Consider the following 17,295-nt stretch of genomic DNA (forward strand, 5'->3'; position numbering starts at 1 on the left):
GGTGGGGAATGGAACCCAGGGCCTCAGGCATGCAAGGCAAGCGCTCTACCACTGAGCCACCTTCCCAGCCCCATGGAGTGGTCTCTTCTTGCCACACCTCCGGTGCTCTGGGCAGGGGCGGCATGGGTGGCAGGGCCTGAGGCCACAGGGAGGTCTGGCTGCTCTTCCCAGGGCCCGGGTGGTGGGTGCAGTAGCGGACAGGACAGGACAGGCCATGGACCACCGTGGAACCTCCCCGGGGGGCCCGGCCTGCGGCTGCCCGGGCTCTGTGCCCAGGGCTGCCAGACGCTCTCCACCTGTGGCCAGCCTTCTACCATGTCCGGGTGGAGTGGTCACAGGGCTGAGAACTCAGCCCTCCCCAAGGGCCTTTCTGCCCCTCCCCTCCCCGCCCCCATGCCCGGCACTCTCAGAACCGTGCTCCCCAGCCTGGCCTGCGGGGCCAAGGCGTGAGCAGGGCAGCAGAGACCCCGGGCCCAGGACATGAGACAAGCGAGCGGACACCGTGGCCGCAGCAGAGGGTCGGGTTTAATGGTCACTCTAGGGGACATCGTACACTGTTCAGAGCCCAGCCCCCACCCCCTTGGCCAGGGGCACAGCCAGGTGCCCTCGGGCCCCAGGCTCTGAAAAAGGGGGGCCAGCCCCCAAACCCCAACTATATACAAGGGACCCCCACAGCCAGCCAGCGACTCAGCTCTTGGGCCGGTGCTGGGTCCAGACCGCACTGCCCAGCTCAGCGAGTCTGGCCATCGGGCTCAGGTCCTGCCAGGCCCTGCCGGGCCCCTGCCGAGCCTCTGGGCCGGGGCCCAGGCTCTCTAGGCTGGGGCTGGCAAAAGCTGAACTCAGCAGCGGTGAGGAGATGAGTGGGCTTGGAGGTGGGGGCGCCAACCCAGCGCCCCCAACAAGAGGGGGCCAGGCTTTTCCTTCTGCCCAGGCTGCCCTTCGCCAGGCCCGGTGTCGACTGAGGTCAGAGTGAGCAGCGGGCGGCAAGAGGGGTGGGAGCTGACCGCTGGCCGGTGTGGCCAGGGCCAGGCTGGGCAGCGGGGCAGCGCTGCGTCACGCGTAGGGGCCACCCTGGTGCTGGTGATCAAATACGGCAGGGCTGAGGGGCTGGAGAGACCTGAAGACACACGGGGCTGAGCGCTGTGGCGCGGGGCACGGAGCTGAACCAGCTGGCTAGCGACTCCGCTTCCCTTCAAACCGTTTCAGGGCTGTAAAATTGCACTTATTTCTATAACCCCACGTAGGGGATTCTCAACACTGCTGCCTCCAGGCGAGGCGGGGCAGGTCAGTGCCTGGCCACCAGGAGTCCACTGTCCCTCCAGGCCCTCAGGACTGAAGGTCTGTGGCCCACTGGCGCCGCCAGGACCAGGCCCCACGAGAACCTGAGCAGCGTCCTGAGGGTCCCTGAAGAGGCTCGGGACCAGTGACCGGCCGCACCGCCCTGTGCTTCCCGGGCCAGGGCAGGCGTCCGCGGCACCGGGCGCGGCCTGTGCACCTCACAGGACGTCGTCAAAGTCCAGCAGCTTCGAGTGCTGGCGGCTCTTCCACAGGCGGTACAGGCGGAAGTCAAAGTAGGTCTCGATCATCTGCTTCCCTGGGGAGAGGGCATCCTGGGCTTGGGCTCGGGGATGGGCCTGCCGTGACCCCCAGGGCTGGGGCTGCAGGGCACAGGCCTGCGGTGGTCCCTCTGCTCCATCCCTGGCTAACTCACCTTGGGCAGACAGCTCCAGGGGAGACTCAAAGGTGACCCGGTAAGGGGTCATGAGGGTCCTGAGGTTCTGGAACAGCTGCAAGAGGAGGCGGCAGTGACTGTGGGGTCAGGAGGTCTGGCTGTGAGTGTGGGGTCGGGGGTCTGGCTGTGAGTGTGGGGTCAGGGGGTCTGGCTTTGAGTGTGGGGTCAGGGGGTCTGGCTGTGAGTGTGGAGTCAGGGGGTCTGGCTGTGAGTGTGGGGTCAGGGGTCTGGCTGTGAGTGTGGGGTCAGGAAGTCTGGCTGTGAGTGTGGGGTCGGGGGTCTGGCTGTGAGTGTGGGGTCAGGGGGTCTGGCTGTGAGTGTGGGGTCAGGAGGTCTGGCTGTGAGTGTGGGGTCAGGAGGTCTGGCTGTGAGTGTGGGGTCAGGAGGTCTGGCTGTGAGTGTGGGGTCAGGAGGTCTGGCTGTGAGTGTGGGGTCAGGGGGTCTGGCTGTGAGTGTGGAGTCAGGGGGTCTGGCTGTGGGTGTGGAGTCAGGGGGTCTGGCTGTGAGTGTCAGGTCAGGGGGTCTGGCTGTGAGTGTGGGGTCAGGGGGTCTGGCTGTGTCAGGTCAGGGGGTCTGGCTGTGTGGGGTCAGGGGGTCTGGCTGTGAGTGTCAGGTCAGGGGGTCTGGCTGTGTGGAGTCAGGGGGTCTGGCTGTGAGTGTGGGGTCAGGGGGTCTGGCTGTGAGTGTCAGGTCAGGGGGTCTGGCTGTGTGGGGTCAGGGGGTCTGGCTGTGTCAGGTCAGGGGGTCTGGCTGTGTGGGGTCAGGGGGTCTGGCTGTGAGTGTGGTGTCAGGAGGTCTGGCTGTGAGTGTGGGGTCAGGAGGTCTGGCTGTGAGTGTGGGGTCAGGAGGTCTGGCTGTGAGTGTGGGGTCAGGAGGTCTGGCTGTGAGTGTGGGGTCGGGGGTCTGGCTGTGAGTGTGGGGTCAGGGGGTCTGGCTGTGAGTGTGGAGTCAGGGGGTCTGGCTGTGGGTGTGGGGTCAGGGGGTCTGGCTGTGAGTGTGGGGTCAGGGGGTCTGGCTGTGAGTGTGGGGTCAGGGGGTCTTGGCTGTGTGGGGTTTGGCTGTTGAGTGTCAGGTTAGGGGGTCTGGCTGTGTGGGGTCAGGGGGTCTGCACCTCCAGCCCAGCTCTGCCCGGTCCCCTCTTCCCCAGGCCCGGCCCCCTACCTTCTCCCCGTTGGGGTTCCCCAGGATGTAGCAGCCCATGATGTGGACGACATTCGGCTCGGGGTTCACTTTGCTCATCAGGCGGCTCAGGCGTTTCCAGAAGCTGGAGGGGGAGCGCGGGTCTCAGGCCTCAGCCCAGGCCCCAGGCTTCCAGGGCTGAGCTCCGCAGGGGACATCGTGGTGCTAGTTCCCGGAAGGTGTGCCATGGGGCCCAGCCCTCCCCCGCCCCCACTCACTGGATCATGTCCTCTTCCTTCTCCACTTTGGCAAACGTGGCGACCTTGTTCTTGAGCAAATAGAGATGTCCAGGGCCTCCCTGTAAGAGGCCATGGTTAGGCCTCCAGGGGCCAGAGAGGCTGCATGAGGTGTCCACACCCAGCACACGTGTATGCAGACCCTGCCTCCCATAACACAGACACGCATGTGACCCTGGGCTTGCCTTCATGGCTACACTGGCCTCCTCTAACAAGAGGGCATGGAGAGTACCTGGCAGAAAATCAGCATCTTCCAGATCTTGGCTCCCTTATGATAGACATTCAGTTTCTTCTCTATCTCCTCTGTGGAAAAAGAATGGTAAGTGCCACCCCTCGCCTCCTCACAAAGGCCACCTTCCCACCAGCAACTGACTGGGGCCGAGGCCACCTACCCAGGATGTCCTCGAAGGTTGCGTGCTCGTGGTCCTAGGAACAGACAGGGCACAAGTCAGAGACCCTGGGAGCCCCCCACCAGGCACTTGGGTACCAGGGAGGTAGGCCTACAGCAAAAGGGCAGGAGGGACTAGCACCCTAGGGTCTACATGAGAATGGGCAGGCAAGGGCAAGCATTCATGTAGAGAATGGATGACAGAGGGACAGCCACTCACGTAGATAACAGGGATGATGGAGGGACAGGCACTCACATAGAGAACAGGGATGATAGAGACAGGCGCTCACATAGAGAACATGGATGATGGAGGGACAGGCGCTCATGTAGAGAACAGGAATGATAGAGACAGGCACTCACATAGAGAATGGGGATGATGGAGGGACAGGCACTCACATAGAGAACAGGGATGATGGAGGGACAGGCACTAGAGAACAGGGACGATGGAGGGACAGGCACTCACATAGAGAACAGGGATGATGGAGACAGGCACTCACATAGAGAACAGGGATGATGGAGACAGGCACTCACATAGAGAACAGGGATGATGGAGGGACAGGCGCTCATGTAGAGAACAGGGATGATAGAGACAGGCACTCACATAGAGAACAGGGATGACAGAGGGACAGGCACTCACATAGAGAACAGGGATGATGGAGGGACAGGCGCTCATGTAGAGAACAGGGATGATGGAGACAGGCACTCACATAGAGAACAGGGATGATGGAGACAGGCACTCACATAGAGAACAGGGATGATGGAGGGACAGGCACTCACATAGAGAACAGGGATGATGGAGGGACAGGCGCTCATGTAGAGAACAGGGATGATGGAGACAGGCACTCACATAGAGAACAGGGATGATGGAGGGACAGGCACTCACATAGAGAACAGGGATGATGGAGGGACAGGCGCTCATGTAGAGAACAGGGATGATGGAGACAGGCACTCACATAGAGAACAGGGATGATGGAGGGACAGGCACTCACATAGAGAACAGGGATGACAGAGGGACAGGCACTCACATAGAGAACAGGGATGATGGAGGGACAGGCGCTCATGTAGAGAACAGGAATGATAGAGACAGGCACTCACATAGAGAACAGGGATGATGGAGGGACAGGCACTCACATAGAGAATGGGGATGATGGAGGGACAGGCGCTCACATAGAAAACGGGGATGATGGAGACAGGCGCTCACATAGAGAACATGGATGATGGAGGGACAGGCGCTCACATAGAGAACAGGGATGACAGAGGGACAGGCACTCACATAGAGAACAGGGAAGATGGAGGGACAGGCACTCATGTAGAGAACAGGAATGATAGAGACAGGCACTTACATAGAGAACGGGGATGATGGAGGGACAGGCGCTCATGTAGAGAACAGGAATGACAGACACAGGCACTCACATAGAGAACAGGGATGATGGAGGGACAGGCACTCATGTAGAGAATGGGGATGATAGAGACAGGCACTCACATAGAAAACAGGGATGATGGAGGGACAGGTGTTCAGGTAATGAATGGGGATGATGGAGGCATAGGCACTCACGTAGAGAATAGGGATGATGGAGGGATCGTCCCTGCGGATGATGGTGGGGATGTACTCAGCTTTTGGCACCTTGGAGGAGATGAGCTGGAGAGACAGGTGTTGCTCAGTGCTCAGTCCATCCCAGAGCTGGGCAGCAGTGTGAACCCGACAAACCCCCAAAACCAAATAAAAGAAGACACCCCATAGCCAAGGTGCAGTCCCTATGACCTGCAGAGTAAGGCAGAGCCTAAGCCAAGGCGAAGTCCTGCCCCTGCTCCCCACCATGGTCAAAGTGTAGGCCCTAAGACCCTCCTATAGCAAAAGTGAGAGCCCCACCCCCAGACAGGGAAGTCGGAGGAAAGGGCATGGAGAAGCCCCTAGAAGCCAGGCTTACCATGACCTTGGGTGGTAAGAAACCCTCGGTGTCGCAGGCCACGGCCTCCAGGCCCTTCTCCGTGTCCCAGTCTAGGTCCTCACAGGCCTCATCCAGGGTGCAGTGTGAGCTCTGCAGATCACTGCCTGGGAGGCAGGAGGGGTCACCCAGACCGAGGCCCACCACCCAGAGCCCAAGCTGCACAACAGAGGGTCTTTGCGGTGGGAAGGATGGCAAGGTCGCTGCCCACTGTAGCCCATTATGACTGCAATCTGGGTCACTTAGTTAACCCCTCCTAAGAGATTGAAGATGCCAGGCACCCCCATCTCACAGAGAGGTAAACTGAGGCTCAGTCAGCACAAGCGCAGAAGCCTAGCAATACTGTCATGAGACCTTGGCAGGGCTGGGCCTGGGGAGGCTCTTTGGGGGGGGGCTGGGCCTGGGGGGGGCTCTTTGGAGGGGAGCTGGGCCTGGGGGTCTCTGGTGGGGGTGGGCTGGGCCTGAGGGTCTCTGGTGGGGGTGGGCTGGGCCTGAGGGTCTCTGGTGGGATGTGGGCTGGGCCTGGGGGTCTCTGGTGGGGGTGGGCTGGGCCTGGGGGGGTCTCTGGTGGGGGAGGGCTGGGCCTGAGGGTCTCTGGTGGGGGTGGGCTGGGCCTGAGGGTCTCTGGTGTGAGGGTCTCTGGTGGGAGGTGGGCTGGGCCTGGGGGTCTCTGGTGTGAGGGTCTCTGGTGGGGGTGGGCTGGGCCTGGGGGGGTCTCTGGTGGGAGGTGGGCTGGGCCTTGGGGGGGGGCTCTGGTGGGGGTGGGCTGGGCCTGGGGGGTGTCTGGGGGGTCTCTGGTGGGGGTGGACTGGGCCTCGGGGGGGGCTCTGGTGGGGGTGGGCTGGGCCTGGGGGTCTCTGGTGGGGGTGGGCTAGGCCTGGGGTGGGTGTCTCTGGTGGGGGTGGTCTGGGCCTGGGTGTCTCTGGTGGGGGTGGTCTGGGCCTGGGGAGGTCTCTGGGGGGGTCTCTGATGGGGGTGGGCTGGGCCTGGAGGGGTCTCTGGTGGGGGTGGGCTGGGCCTGGGGGGGTCTCTGGTGGGGGTGGGTTGGGCCTGGAGGGTCTCTGGGGGGGTCTCTGGTGGGGGTGGTCTGGGCCTGGGTGTCTCTGGTGGGGGTGGGCTGGGCCTGGAGGGTCTCTGGGGGGGTTTCTGGTGGGGGTGGGCTGGGCCTGGGGGGGTCTCATGGGGTCTCTTTGGGGTATGGGTGGGGCCTGGGGGGATCTCTGGGGGGGTCTCTGGTGGGAGGTGGGCTGGGCCTCGGGGGGGGCTCTGGTGGGGTGTGGGCTGGGCCTGGGGGGTCTCTGGGGGGATCTCTTTGGGGTATAGGTGGGGCCTGGGGGAGTCTCTGGGGGGATCTCTTTGGGGTGTGGGCTGGGCCTGGGGGGGTCTCTGGGGGGGTCTCTTTGGGGTGTGGGTGGGGCCTGGGGGGGTCTCTGGGGGGGGTGGGCTGGGCCTGGGGGGGGTGGGCTGGGCCTGGGGGGGTCTCTGGGGGGTCTCTGGGGGGGTGGGCTGGGCCTGGGAGGGTCTCTGGTGGGGGTCTCTTTGGGGTGTGGGTGGGGCCGGGGGGAATCTCTGGGGGGGGTCTCTGGCGGGGTGGGCTGGGCCTGGGGGGGGTCTCTGGGGGTGGGCTGCCTTAGGTCCAGACACCTACTGTCTCGGGAGTCGTGGGAAGTGTCGGCTCTCGTGGGGGTGGGGTCGCTCCAGGACCGGCTGAAGCTCCGCTCGCGCCGCTCAGCGAACGCTGTGGTGAGAGCAAAAGCCCTATTAGCCAGCCGGGGGCTGGAGCAGATGGAGCAGAGCTGAGTCAGACCCTAGGCTAGGAGGTCCAGGGGAGAGCAGGGAGGAGTGGGCAGGGCCACGGGCTGCACTGGCCCAGGATGCTGACACTGGAGTAGTCTGGCCCGGGGCAGAGGTGGAGATGGTTCAAGACTATTCCTGAGGGACGGGTCTGGGGGTGGAGCCTGAAGGGAACAGCTTGCGTGCAGGTGTGGACAGGAGGTGGACCTGTCAAAGGTAGGGACTGTGAGAGGCAAGCCCAGCGGAGAGCCCAAGGCTGAGACAGGCCAGCGGAAAGCGGGCCTCGGCCAGCAGGGAGCAGGGGCAAAGCCTGCGGCTGGAGCAGGTCCAGGGTGTGGGTCTGCACAGGTGGCCAGGCCCAGGAAAAGCCCCAGGTGCCAAGCGCAGGGCTGCCCTGCCCCCCCCCACCCCCAGGTCTTACTCTGGGCCTTCACCCTCCGACTGCCGACCATGCGCAGGTGTTTTCGAAAATTTCTAGGGCAGAAAAAGCACAGGTCTGATAAGAGCCAAGAGGCACGGGCGTCAGTGCCTGCCCACCTGGCCCCGAAGACACAAAGGCTCAATGCGCTCCCCTTGGCACACAGGCCAGAGGCCTACCCCAGAACCCTACGCTCTCCTTCGCTCCACTGCCCTGGCCCTCTCCCTCCTTCCTTTGCCATGCAAAGGCAAGTCCCACCCTGAACAACATCCTGCTGAACTCCCTCTAGACTCCCTTTTGTCCCAGAACAGAGGGGCAGCTCCTGTGACGTGACTCTTTCCCACCAGTTCTGCTCCTTGCTGAGACTTCAGGCAGGCATCGTTGTATGCACAGGTTCCCTGGAGCTGGGCCCACCCCGGCCCCACTGGGCCCCCCATCGCAGAGGCTGACGCTTCCCCCCGCCTGCCCCCTGCAGCAGCCAGGCCAGCCTGTATGCTCCATCCCTGGTTGACCTGGCGCCCATGGGAGCCCCTCCCACCGCAGAGGCAGGTTCTCTTCCCCCAAACTTTGTGCCCTGCCAAGGGTCCACATCCAAGATGGACAGACAACCCTCCCAGGCACACTCTGCATTAGTGGGAGCAGGAAGGGCAGGGCTTGCCAGGCCCCACTGTGGTGGGCTCCGGGTCTGGACAAGTATGCGGGTGAGCTGGCTGCAGTTCAACTGTCAATCACCCTCAAAGCGCGGGTCCAGACGCTGACATGCAGCCTGGTCACTTGGCCTCTCCTTCCTGCCACGTCCCCAGGGCAGGGCCCAGCCAGTGGTCGCCACCACCCTCCCCCCCAGGCCTGTCAGGGCCAGGAGGCCCTGGCCCGGCCAGAGACAGACCCTGGGCAGGGCCCAGCCAGTGGTCGCCACCACCCTTCCCCCCAGGCCTGTCAGGACCAGGAGGCCCTGGCCAGAGACAGACCCTGGTGGCGAGTGACTGGCAGGCCCTACCTCTGGATTACAGACGCGGAATCATTCTCCCGTTTCCGGCGCTTCCTCTCCGCGTAGCCCCTAAACACCCTGGGAAACCGCCGCAAGTCAGCACTGCCCCTGACTGGAGGCAGGAGGGACACAGACACGGGGACAGAGGGACACACAGAGGACCAGCTCCTGACAGACTGGCAGGCGGGGGCAGGGAGTGCCTGGCTGCCCGCGGGAGCCCGCGTGGCTCGGCACCCTCACAGGGCAGGCCCAGGCCCCTGGACGTCCCCGGGACCACGGCTGTGTCCTCACGCACGCGCCAATGGGGTACTTACGAAATGCTGAAGCCACAGCAGGAAGAGGCAGCGTGGGAGAGAAGACACAGTGAGCCTGCGTCCCAGGCTTCCCTCCGCCTCAGGGGCTCTGGGTTTGTCCCCTCTGTCACTCGGGGAAGGGGACACGTGCTGGGCTGGGGGCTAGCTCTGACAGGGCTGGAGCAGAGTGGCTGAGTGGCTGGGGGCTGGGCCTGTGCTGGGCTGGGGGCTAGCTCTGACAGAGCTGGAGCAGAGTGGCTGAGTGGCTGGGGGCTAGCTCTGACAGGGCTGGAGCAGAGTGGCTGAGTGGCTGGGGGCTAGCTCTGACAGAGCTGGAGCAGAGTGGCTGAGTGGCTGGGGGCTAGCTCTGACAGAGCTGGAGCAGAGTGGCTGAGTGGCTGGGGGCTAGCTCTGACAGAGCTGGAGCAGAGTGGCTGAGTGGCTGGGGGCTAGCTCTGACAGGGCTGGAGCAGAGTGGCTGAGTGGCTGGGGGCTAGCTCTGACAGGGCTGGAGCAGAGTGGCTGAGTGGCTGGGGGCTGGGCCTGTGCTGGGCTGGGGGCTAGCTCTGGCAGGGCTGGGCCTGTGCTGGGCTGGGGGCTAGCTCTGACAGGGCTGGGGCAGAGTGGCTGAGTGGCTGGGGGCTGGACCTGCAGAGGCCAGACCTCTGCAGCAGAGGGTGGGCTTCTGCTTTGGGTTTAGCATGGGGGCCCAGCAGCAAAGGCTGACTCCCAGAAGACCTGCTGGGTCAATCATGTGTGGGCCATGAAACACACAGGCTGTGGTTTAGAGCACACACCAGGCCCAGACACCCCCCATCCCACGGACCCCACCAGTGCCACCAGTGACAGCTCAAGGCTGGGTTCCCGGAGGCAGCCACAGGGGCTGTGCAAGGTCTGTGGGGGGGCACTGGGGGAGGGAAGTGGGGAAGCAGAGGGAGAAGAGGGGGTAGGGCACCAGCACCCCCCCCCAGACTCAGCCTCAGCCTGGCCTGCCAATATGCTGGAACGTGCAGCTGTTCAGAGGCCACAAGAGTAGGGCTGTCAGTCTTTCTTGAGCACAGGAGGAGGCAGACTGGCTCTGGACCCTTGTGGCAGACACTCCACTCACGCTTGCATAGTTGTGGTTGCTGTCTGGAAGCGGAAAAGGTTTTCCTTGGGGAACCAGGTTCGGATGGGGCCCTCATCTGGAAGACAGAGACAAAGAGTCTGTGGCTAGCGTAGACAATGGTCCTGATGCCTGACCCCTCCCTGTCAAGTCCAGGGGACCAGCGGCAGCAGGGTCAAGGCGGCAGGATACCTGGTCCTCTCCCAACAGGGAGGAAGCTGGCAGAGTCTCCATGTAGCCCCACTCAGCATTTACCCTCAAAACCTCAGGCTTTGATTTGTTTTAATTCTCCCTTTAGCTGCTCAACCTAAGGAACATTTTCAAAATGTGGTCTGTCTCCAGAAGTATGTGAAAAGGATGTATTTTGTCTCCTTTGAGACATCTTAGGTATCAGCTAGCCAGATGCTTGCCACCTTGGACTCCCACCAGAATAAGCTAGAGGCCCTGGCTGAGAGTGGAGAACAATCTGAAGACGCTCCCCTTCCCACAGTCCTGTCTGGAGTGGTCTGGATCCTAGGGCAGGAGCCTAGTGGCCCATCCTGGGAAACAGTGCTGCAGGGAGAGGCGGCTCCCAGGGTCTTCCGGCCCCAGCCCTAGACTGCTCTCTAGAGTTGCCAACAGCCCGATCTTCCAGTTGAGCCGTAGGTTCTGTCTATCCTTCCTCCCAGGCTCCTTTTCCCAGGAAGCAGTTCTGGACAAGGGCTGGGAGGGAGAAGCCATTGACGAGGACTGGCAAGGACTTTGCTAAAGCACTGTGGGAGGCCCCATTTCATGGGGTTGGGTGGCAGTAGGAGGCTGAGGGTTTTTGTTTTTGCCAATACCAGGGCTGGAACTCAGGGACTGGCACTTGCTCCGCTTGTGTTCTACCACACTTGAGTCATTCCTCTAGCTTGGCTTTGTGTGTGTGCACATGTGCGTGTATGCCAGTACTGGGGCTTGAACTTTAGGCTTTATGCTCTTGTTTGGCTTTTTCACTCATTGGCTGGCACTGTACCACTTGAGCCACAGCTCTACTCTACCTTTCTGGTTAGTTAAGTGGAGATTGAGTCTTTATCTCTAGACTATTCTTGCTAGGCTGGCTTTGAACTACGATCCTCTGATCTCAGCCCATGATTTTCTGAAGTCTCTTGGAGTTTTCTGTTCAGGACAGCTTTGAGCCTTGATCCTCTCAATGTGAGCCTCCTGAGTAGCTTGGATTACAGATGTGAGCCTGTGGCACCCAGGGGAGGGACCGAATCCCAACTTCTACTTTCACACTATGATCTGGGTGATCCCAGCATGCACCCGTGCCTGCTCACGCCTGAGCCAGGCCCTCTCACCAGACACTCGATCCACGCTGCACATCCTCTCTAGCTTCTTGCGGCGGCCAGGGGCCTCGGGCAGAGGTGGCTGCTCCAGCCCGAAGGCTTGGGGGGAGGGCCCGGGGGGCAGCTGGGCACATCCAGGGCACTCCTTCGAGCCCTGGCGGCTGCCTGCCCAGCTTTGGCATGCCCTGCTGACGTCCTCGCGGCTGCTGCCTGGGCTGGCGCGCAGGGGCTGGCTATGGTGGTGGGGGTGCCGTGCTCGTTGCCGCCGCCCCTTCACCACAGCCAGCTCAATCGACTCGGCCTCAGGGTTGGGCAGCAGGGTGGGCTCCCCAGAGATGGTGTACACGCGGGGCTGGGGGCCCTCTGCGGCCGGTTCCCCACCAGCAGCCTCTTCTGAGAGGCTGCCCTCATAGCGGCCGTTGGAGATGAGGGAGAGGCGGCGCTTGTTCTGGGGGGCGGGCTGCATCTCAGGGGACCCCTCGTGGCCAGAGTAGGCGTCAGCCAGCAGGTGATCTGGGGAAGAGGCGTCCGTAAGCCTGCAGCCTGATGGCTAGCCCCCCCAGCCTGATGCTAGCTCCTAGCCTGATGGCTAGCCCTCCCAGCCTCCGGATGAGGATGGCAAGGAGTACCCAGCAGGCACTAGCCTGATGTGGGGGCTGTGGCTGCGGAAACCTTGGTCCCCGGTGATTTCAGGAAAGGTATTTCCAAGTCTCCTACTCCTGCCTGAGCCTGAGGCCCTTGCGTGTGCGTGTGTGTGTGCATATGTGTATGAGAGAGAGAGAAAAACACGGGAGACAGAGACAGAGAGGAGGGGGAGGGGGAAAAGGGAAGAGGGAGGGCGGAGGGAGGGAGAGGGAGGGAAAGAGGGAGAGAGGGAGAGAAAGAGGGGGGGAGGCCTGGCTACTGCCGTGTGCTTCTGGGGAACAGAACAGGCGGGCCACCCCCTACCCTCGCGCAGTCGCACCCATTCGCCTGGTGCCAACTCCTCCCCTCCCCCCCACCAGCTGGCCCCGGAGACGGCGGTGCAGCCCTGGGGGTGCCAGGAGGCCCGCTGCCATGCCAACGGCCGGGCCGCGAGGGTGCCATGGTGACGGGTGACTGGGCTCTCCTGAGCGCGGGGCCGGGGTGTGCGGACGCCAGCCCTGCGGATCCCGGGCACACGCGGGGCAGAGCCCCCCCCCGCCCGCACAGCCCGCCCCACGCGCCCCTACCTGCACCGTTGCGGTTCTCAGGGTGACTCTGGGACAGGTACTCTCCAAACGCTCGGGCTGCCCTGCGGGGTGGCGGGTGGCGGCGTCAGCGCGCGCAGGCCGCCCGGCACGGCCCTCCCCGAGAACCCGGCCGAGGCCCCGGCCCATCGGGGGGCGCCGGGCGGACTCGGGCGGAGCGCCCGGCCCGGCCGCACTCACCGCACTTTGGCCGCCACGGAGGACATGGCCTCGCTCCTCAGCGCCCTCCTCCTGGAGGCGGCGGCGCCCATGGCTGCGGCGGCGGCGGCGCATCCCCCGGGCCTCAGAGCGCGCCCCGCGCCCGCCGCCTCCGCCGGGGGAGCCTCGCCGCGCCGGGGGTCGCGCTCGGTCTGGGGCTCAGGGCTGCGCGCGGGATCGGACGCGGGCCCCGCATGGCCGCGCTGGTCACGCTGCGTTCTGCGGCCCGCAGAGCGCACAGCCCACCGGAGGCCCGGGCCCCGCCCCGTGACGCAGGCCCGGGCGGGGCTCCGACGCCCCGCCCCGTGACGCAGGCCCGGGCGGGGCCCCGGCGCCCCGCCCCGTGACGCAGGCCCGGGCGGGGCTGGAGCTGCTTCCCCTCCCGCCCACCGCCGGGTCTCGCGGGCCCAGGCGCCCCGCGGGGCTGGCGCGGGGGTGGGGGGGGGGCCTGCCCCCGGGGCTCGCCTTGGCCTGGGGGGCCCAGCGCGCCCTGCATGCCTGGCCTGGGCCACATGGCCGGGACACCCTGCTCTTGTCACGACCACCGGTCGCCGGTAGAACTTTAGTGACCAGCCCACGCCGGCCTCCGGCCTCCGGACGCAGCCCGGGACCCGGGGAAGCGGGGCACACCGGCCTGCGCCCGCGCCTGTGCCCGGCCGGGGAATGGCCTCGGGGCATGTGTGGGGTGGGGGGAGCACGGGGGCCCGGGGGTCCCGGCGCCCAGGGAGGGGCTCCTCCTCCTGGGAGCAAACCAGAGGGTCGCCCAGGCCTGCGAGGCTGGCCCTGGGCCCCGCGGCCCGGTGTGGGGCAGAAATCAGGACCCGAGCACACGCCCAGGGTGGCCCTCAGGTGGGCCACGCAGGAGGCCCGCCCTGGAGGAGCTCCTCCCCGCGCTGGGGGACACCTGGCACCCCCTCTTCATGCTCAGGCTGGAAGTCAGACTCTGGAGCATTAGGCAGGGCAGCGCCGGTCCCCTCCCCGGGGGGCTGGCTGTGTCACGGCTGAAATGGAGGCGCACAGACTCGCTTCTCCTCTCCCACAAGACAGCCATCCGCCACGGGGCTGCCAGAAACGGCTGCTGCAGGCCAGGCACCGTGGCACAAGACATGGCTTTGCCATGGGAATCTCCGCCCCAATACTGGTTTGTCCTCCACAAAGACATGGAAGGAGCTGGCCCTCTTCACGCACTATCAACCAGATCTGGGGCTGATGCCCGTAACAGGCCTCCATGGGCAGACGCTGTGCCCTGGCCAGCACACGGAAGGCTCAGTGTCTGGGTCCTCTTGCTATGGACAGCCTCAAGGGCATCTCTCAGGACATGTTGTTTTGCTGTGGGGTGGGCCACTGGCCAACAACCCCCACTGCAGAGCCTCTGCATGGATCCGGCCAGTCTGTCCTTGCAGGCTCTGCAGTTGGGCAGTCTGCACTCCCATCCCCTGCTGGGCCGGGGAGGCTGAGGTGGCTTCCTCTCCAGTCTACGGTGTGAATGAGGGAGAGGCTTGGGGGAGCTGTCCCACGGCTGTGGAGACCTGGGCCAGGCCAAGGGTCTCAGGGTCTTCATAGAATGGGGCAGTACTGGCTGCTGTAGCCCAAATGTGAGTAACTTCGTGCGGGGCAAGAGTGAAGGCCCGTGGGGCAGCTTGGATCTAGCCAGGCCCTGTGCAGGCCCCCTCCCTGAGCGTCCAACTCACCAACCATGGCAGCCGCCTTGGCTGGCTCCATGCGTGACCCAGTCTCAGCAAGGTCCGTGAAAGAGGTATTGGGGCAGGTGAGGACCTGAAGCACAGCAGAGAGAAGCCTCTGTTCAGTGTGCTGTCCGGTGCAGGCCACCCAGAGGCTGGGGTGAGCACGCAAGCACACCAACATGTCCAAGGTGGACCTCGGCTGGGCCAGACCCTCGGCCCCACATCCTCACCGCGCAGGCCTTCCTCTTGCTTGTCCCCTGCTGGTCTTGAAGCATCTTCTCTAGCACACCATTCCAAACCCAGATGTCAAACACCATCCGTCCACGCTGGTATCCCACTTCCTGTGCACAGAGCAGGAAGCTGTGAGGAGCTGTGAGGAGCCTGCCCCTCCTCACGCTCTCAGGTTGAGGGGCAGCCATCAGCGCAGACCCCTCACCAGCTACGCCCTCAGCCCCTGCACCACGAGCTGACACTCACACAGATCTCCTCAAACCTGACAAAGTCCAGGGTGCTGCACCGTCGACAGGGGGCGCAGGTAATCACAGTAGCTGCTATTCTTCACCATCTCTAGCTGCCGGACGCAGCACACATAGCCGAGGGAGGCCACTGCAGTGCATCTGGTACCACTTTACCTTGACTTCTGTGGCCAAAGGGTTCCACCGTTTCCAAAGCAGCCACTACCCGGACAGGGCATCACCGTAATTTGTAAGGTTTGTCTTGTCCCAGCTGCTCACATGGACCTGGCCACATCCACTATGAGAAGAGGAGGTCACCAGAGCCAGGGGATAAAGGCCGCAGCAGACCAGGGGGTGAGGCAGAACTGGGGGAGGGGTGTCGAGCCAGGCCCTCCCTCCCGAGGCCCTGAGGTCCCCAGCATTCCTCCTGGGCTCATGGAGGCAGGAAGTCCCCGTGCCCCAGCCGTGGGGCAGTCACGTGCAGCAGAACTATTTTGGCCCTGTGGTCTAACAGGTTACAGGTCTGGCCTCACCCACAGCACACACACCTGCCGTCTGTTAGTTCCTGACTGTGGGTACAGATGGAATGTAATTGCTTCTAGTTGTCTCCTTGGCCTTTGTTCTGTGTGCTGCTGTGCTAGCAGGCAGAACCATATGCTGGTGGTAGACTGTACACATGCATGCGTGTGCACATGCGTGCATGTTTCTGTGCTCTGCTCCAGCCTGACATTTTCCCTTGGCACACTCTGAGGAAAACGTGTGCCACCCCAGCCTTCCTGACGGGGGCGGCACGGCAGGCAGGCAGGGCAGCGTGGCCACGGAGATGTGGGCACTGCCCTACTCTCTGCAGAACCTGGCAGGTTGTTGGTGTAACCCCCATCTATCAGCAGGTGTCCATCCTTGGGGTCGCAGAGGGGGGGCATGTAGCCCAGGAGGGACATGCCGGCACACACATCCCTCCACAGAGAGCCTGAGAGGTGAGAGGGCCTGGTGAAGGGGGATAGGGAGGCCTATGCCTGCCCACGGTGGGTTCCTGTCCTGTCTCGCCGTGGTCAGTCTGAGAGCTGATAGGTCTCACCTCCAGGGCGGGCAGCAGGCTCAGTAGCCAGACCACCACCACTACAGGGACCCCTCATCCCTGAAGGGACTTATGCAGGGAGATCTCAGGGGCCTTTCCCTGGGGTCGCTAGACATCAGACTTAGCCCTCATCTCTATCCGCCCCCTCCCCCAGGTCCTCCTGTCTGCCCTGCTCCTCATGTCCAGAGTCCAAGGCAGGATGTCCTCTACCCGCCCTGTCTGTGACCCTTGCTTCCTTTGTAAGGCCCTCAGCACCCTCCACAACCTCACCTGATGGCTGCCTTTCCTGTCCATGCTCCTGGGCCTGTTCATGCCCTAGCCCACCTGCTGGCCCGCCTGGTGGGAGGCGTGCTTACCCTCTGTGTGGGCCGCTCAGCAGAGGCTGTGACATCAGCGGTGATGCCAAAGTAGGGAAGCCACAGGTCCTGGGGGAGGATGGATTCGGGGGGTGGGTGGGGCTCTCCTGGGCAACTCCCCCCACAGGTCCTGGGGGGAGGACAGATGGGGGGGGCTCTCCTGGGCTCCTCCCCCCCCACAGGTCCTGGGGGGAAGACAGGTCGGGGGGAGCTCTCCTGGGCTCCTCCCCCCCCACAGGTCCTGGGGGGAGAACAGGCTCGGGGGGGCTCTCCTGGGCTCCTCCCCCCCACAGGTCCTGGGGGGAGGACAGGTCAGGGGGGGGCTCTCCTGGGCTCCTCCCCACTCTGCACTGACCAGGCTTGCCCAAGGCCACCGTGGGTAACAAGGGAGGGTCCTGAGCAGACACAAAAGTCCCACGTAGTTGTTATCCTGAGGGCATCTCTGGGCAGTGCACCTCAATCTGCTGGTTCCAGAAGATGCTGCAGCTGCTGCTGTTGAAGCCAGCCCCAGAGAACACGGACGTGATTGGGTAGGGCAGGTCCAGCACGGTCTTCATCATCGATGTCATGCTCTGGAGACACAGGAGACCTCTACAAAGGGCTCACGCGCCCTAGCTAGAGCAGCATAGGAGCGTATGTATGCTCATGCCTCCGGCTGTGGGAACACCCTCAGGCCCAGACCATCGGACCCTCGGGGCACATGTGCCGTGGCTTGAGACGCAAAGTGAGTGGAGGCCTAAAAGATGGGACACGTTCCCATGGAGCCCGTCCCGGGTCCCACGTCCCCTCTCGTTCTCGGGCAGGATTTACCAGCCCGGCTTTAGAGAGTTCTAGAGCACCCTCCTGCCCTGAGGGTCCATCTAGATCTGCCGGCTTGGCACAGATAGCTCCAGGCAAGGTAGAGCAAC

At 63.7% G+C, this 17,295-nt stretch overlaps 2 protein-coding genes across 4 annotated transcripts in view; both read right to left on the bottom strand.

Annotated features, from left to right (window-relative positions):
- Positions 1-506: 506 nt before the first annotated feature.
- On the bottom strand, positions 507-13,072 carry Nsmf (NMDA receptor synaptonuclear signaling and neuronal migration factor). 3 transcript variants are annotated; one of them, XM_070015181.1, is made up of 15 exons: positions 12,796-13,072; positions 12,598-12,659; positions 11,399-11,899; positions 10,083-10,158; positions 8,691-8,759; positions 7,697-7,749; positions 7,130-7,219; positions 5,464-5,588; positions 5,091-5,174; positions 3,540-3,573; positions 3,380-3,450; positions 3,130-3,209; positions 2,894-2,996; positions 1,712-1,787; positions 507-1,586 (listed from the first exon to the last, which is right to left on the bottom strand). In XM_070015181.1, the coding sequence occupies exons 1-15, from the start codon at positions 12,864-12,866 to the stop codon at positions 1,567-1,569; spliced, it is 1,515 nt and encodes a 504-aa protein (XP_069871282.1). In that variant the 5' UTR covers positions 12,867-13,072; the 3' UTR covers positions 507-1,566. The 3 variants fall into 3 exon arrangements, with proteins under 3 accessions (XP_069871282.1, XP_069871281.1, XP_069871283.1); XM_070015180.1 differs by having other exon boundaries at positions 507-1,594; positions 12,796-13,071; XM_070015182.1 differs by lacking the exon at positions 7,130-7,219 and having other exon boundaries at positions 507-1,594.
- A 586-nt stretch (positions 13,073-13,658) lies between these two features.
- Pnpla7 (patatin like phospholipase domain containing 7) overlaps positions 13,659-17,295 on the bottom strand; it is a 62,347-nt gene continuing 58,710 nt past the window's right edge. Inside the window, 11 exon segments of the mRNA XM_070005250.1 lie at positions 13,659-13,756; positions 14,505-14,589; positions 14,729-14,839; positions 14,976-15,027; positions 15,029-15,120; positions 15,122-15,238; positions 15,432-15,453; positions 15,720-15,729; positions 15,795-15,940; positions 16,404-16,456; positions 16,843-16,959. Coding sequence (XP_069861351.1) covers positions 13,659-13,756; positions 14,505-14,589; positions 14,729-14,839; positions 14,976-15,027; positions 15,029-15,120; positions 15,122-15,238; positions 15,432-15,453; positions 15,720-15,729; positions 15,795-15,940; positions 16,404-16,456; positions 16,843-16,959 — 903 coding nt within the window.

This window comes from Dipodomys merriami, unplaced genomic scaffold (genome assembly GCF_024711535.1).
Source record: "Dipodomys merriami isolate MVZ:Mamm:240054 unplaced genomic scaffold, mDipMer1.0.p SCAF_11, whole genome shotgun sequence".
Taxonomy (NCBI): Eukaryota; Metazoa; Chordata; class Mammalia; order Rodentia; family Heteromyidae; genus Dipodomys; species Dipodomys merriami.

Coding starts and splice junctions, on each gene's coding strand:
- Nsmf (XM_070015180.1), bottom strand. CDS start 12,866: ATGGGCGCCGCCGCCTCCAGGAGGAGGGCGCTGAGGAGCGAGGCCATG. Junction 7,220..7,696: donor TCGGAGGGTGAAGGCCCAGA/GTAAGACCTGGG, acceptor CTCTCACCACAG/CGTTCGCTGAGCGGCGCGAG. Junction 5,589..7,129: donor TTCCCACGACTCCCGAGACA/GTAGGTGTCTGG, acceptor CCTGCCTCCCAG/GCAGTGATCTGCAGAGCTCA.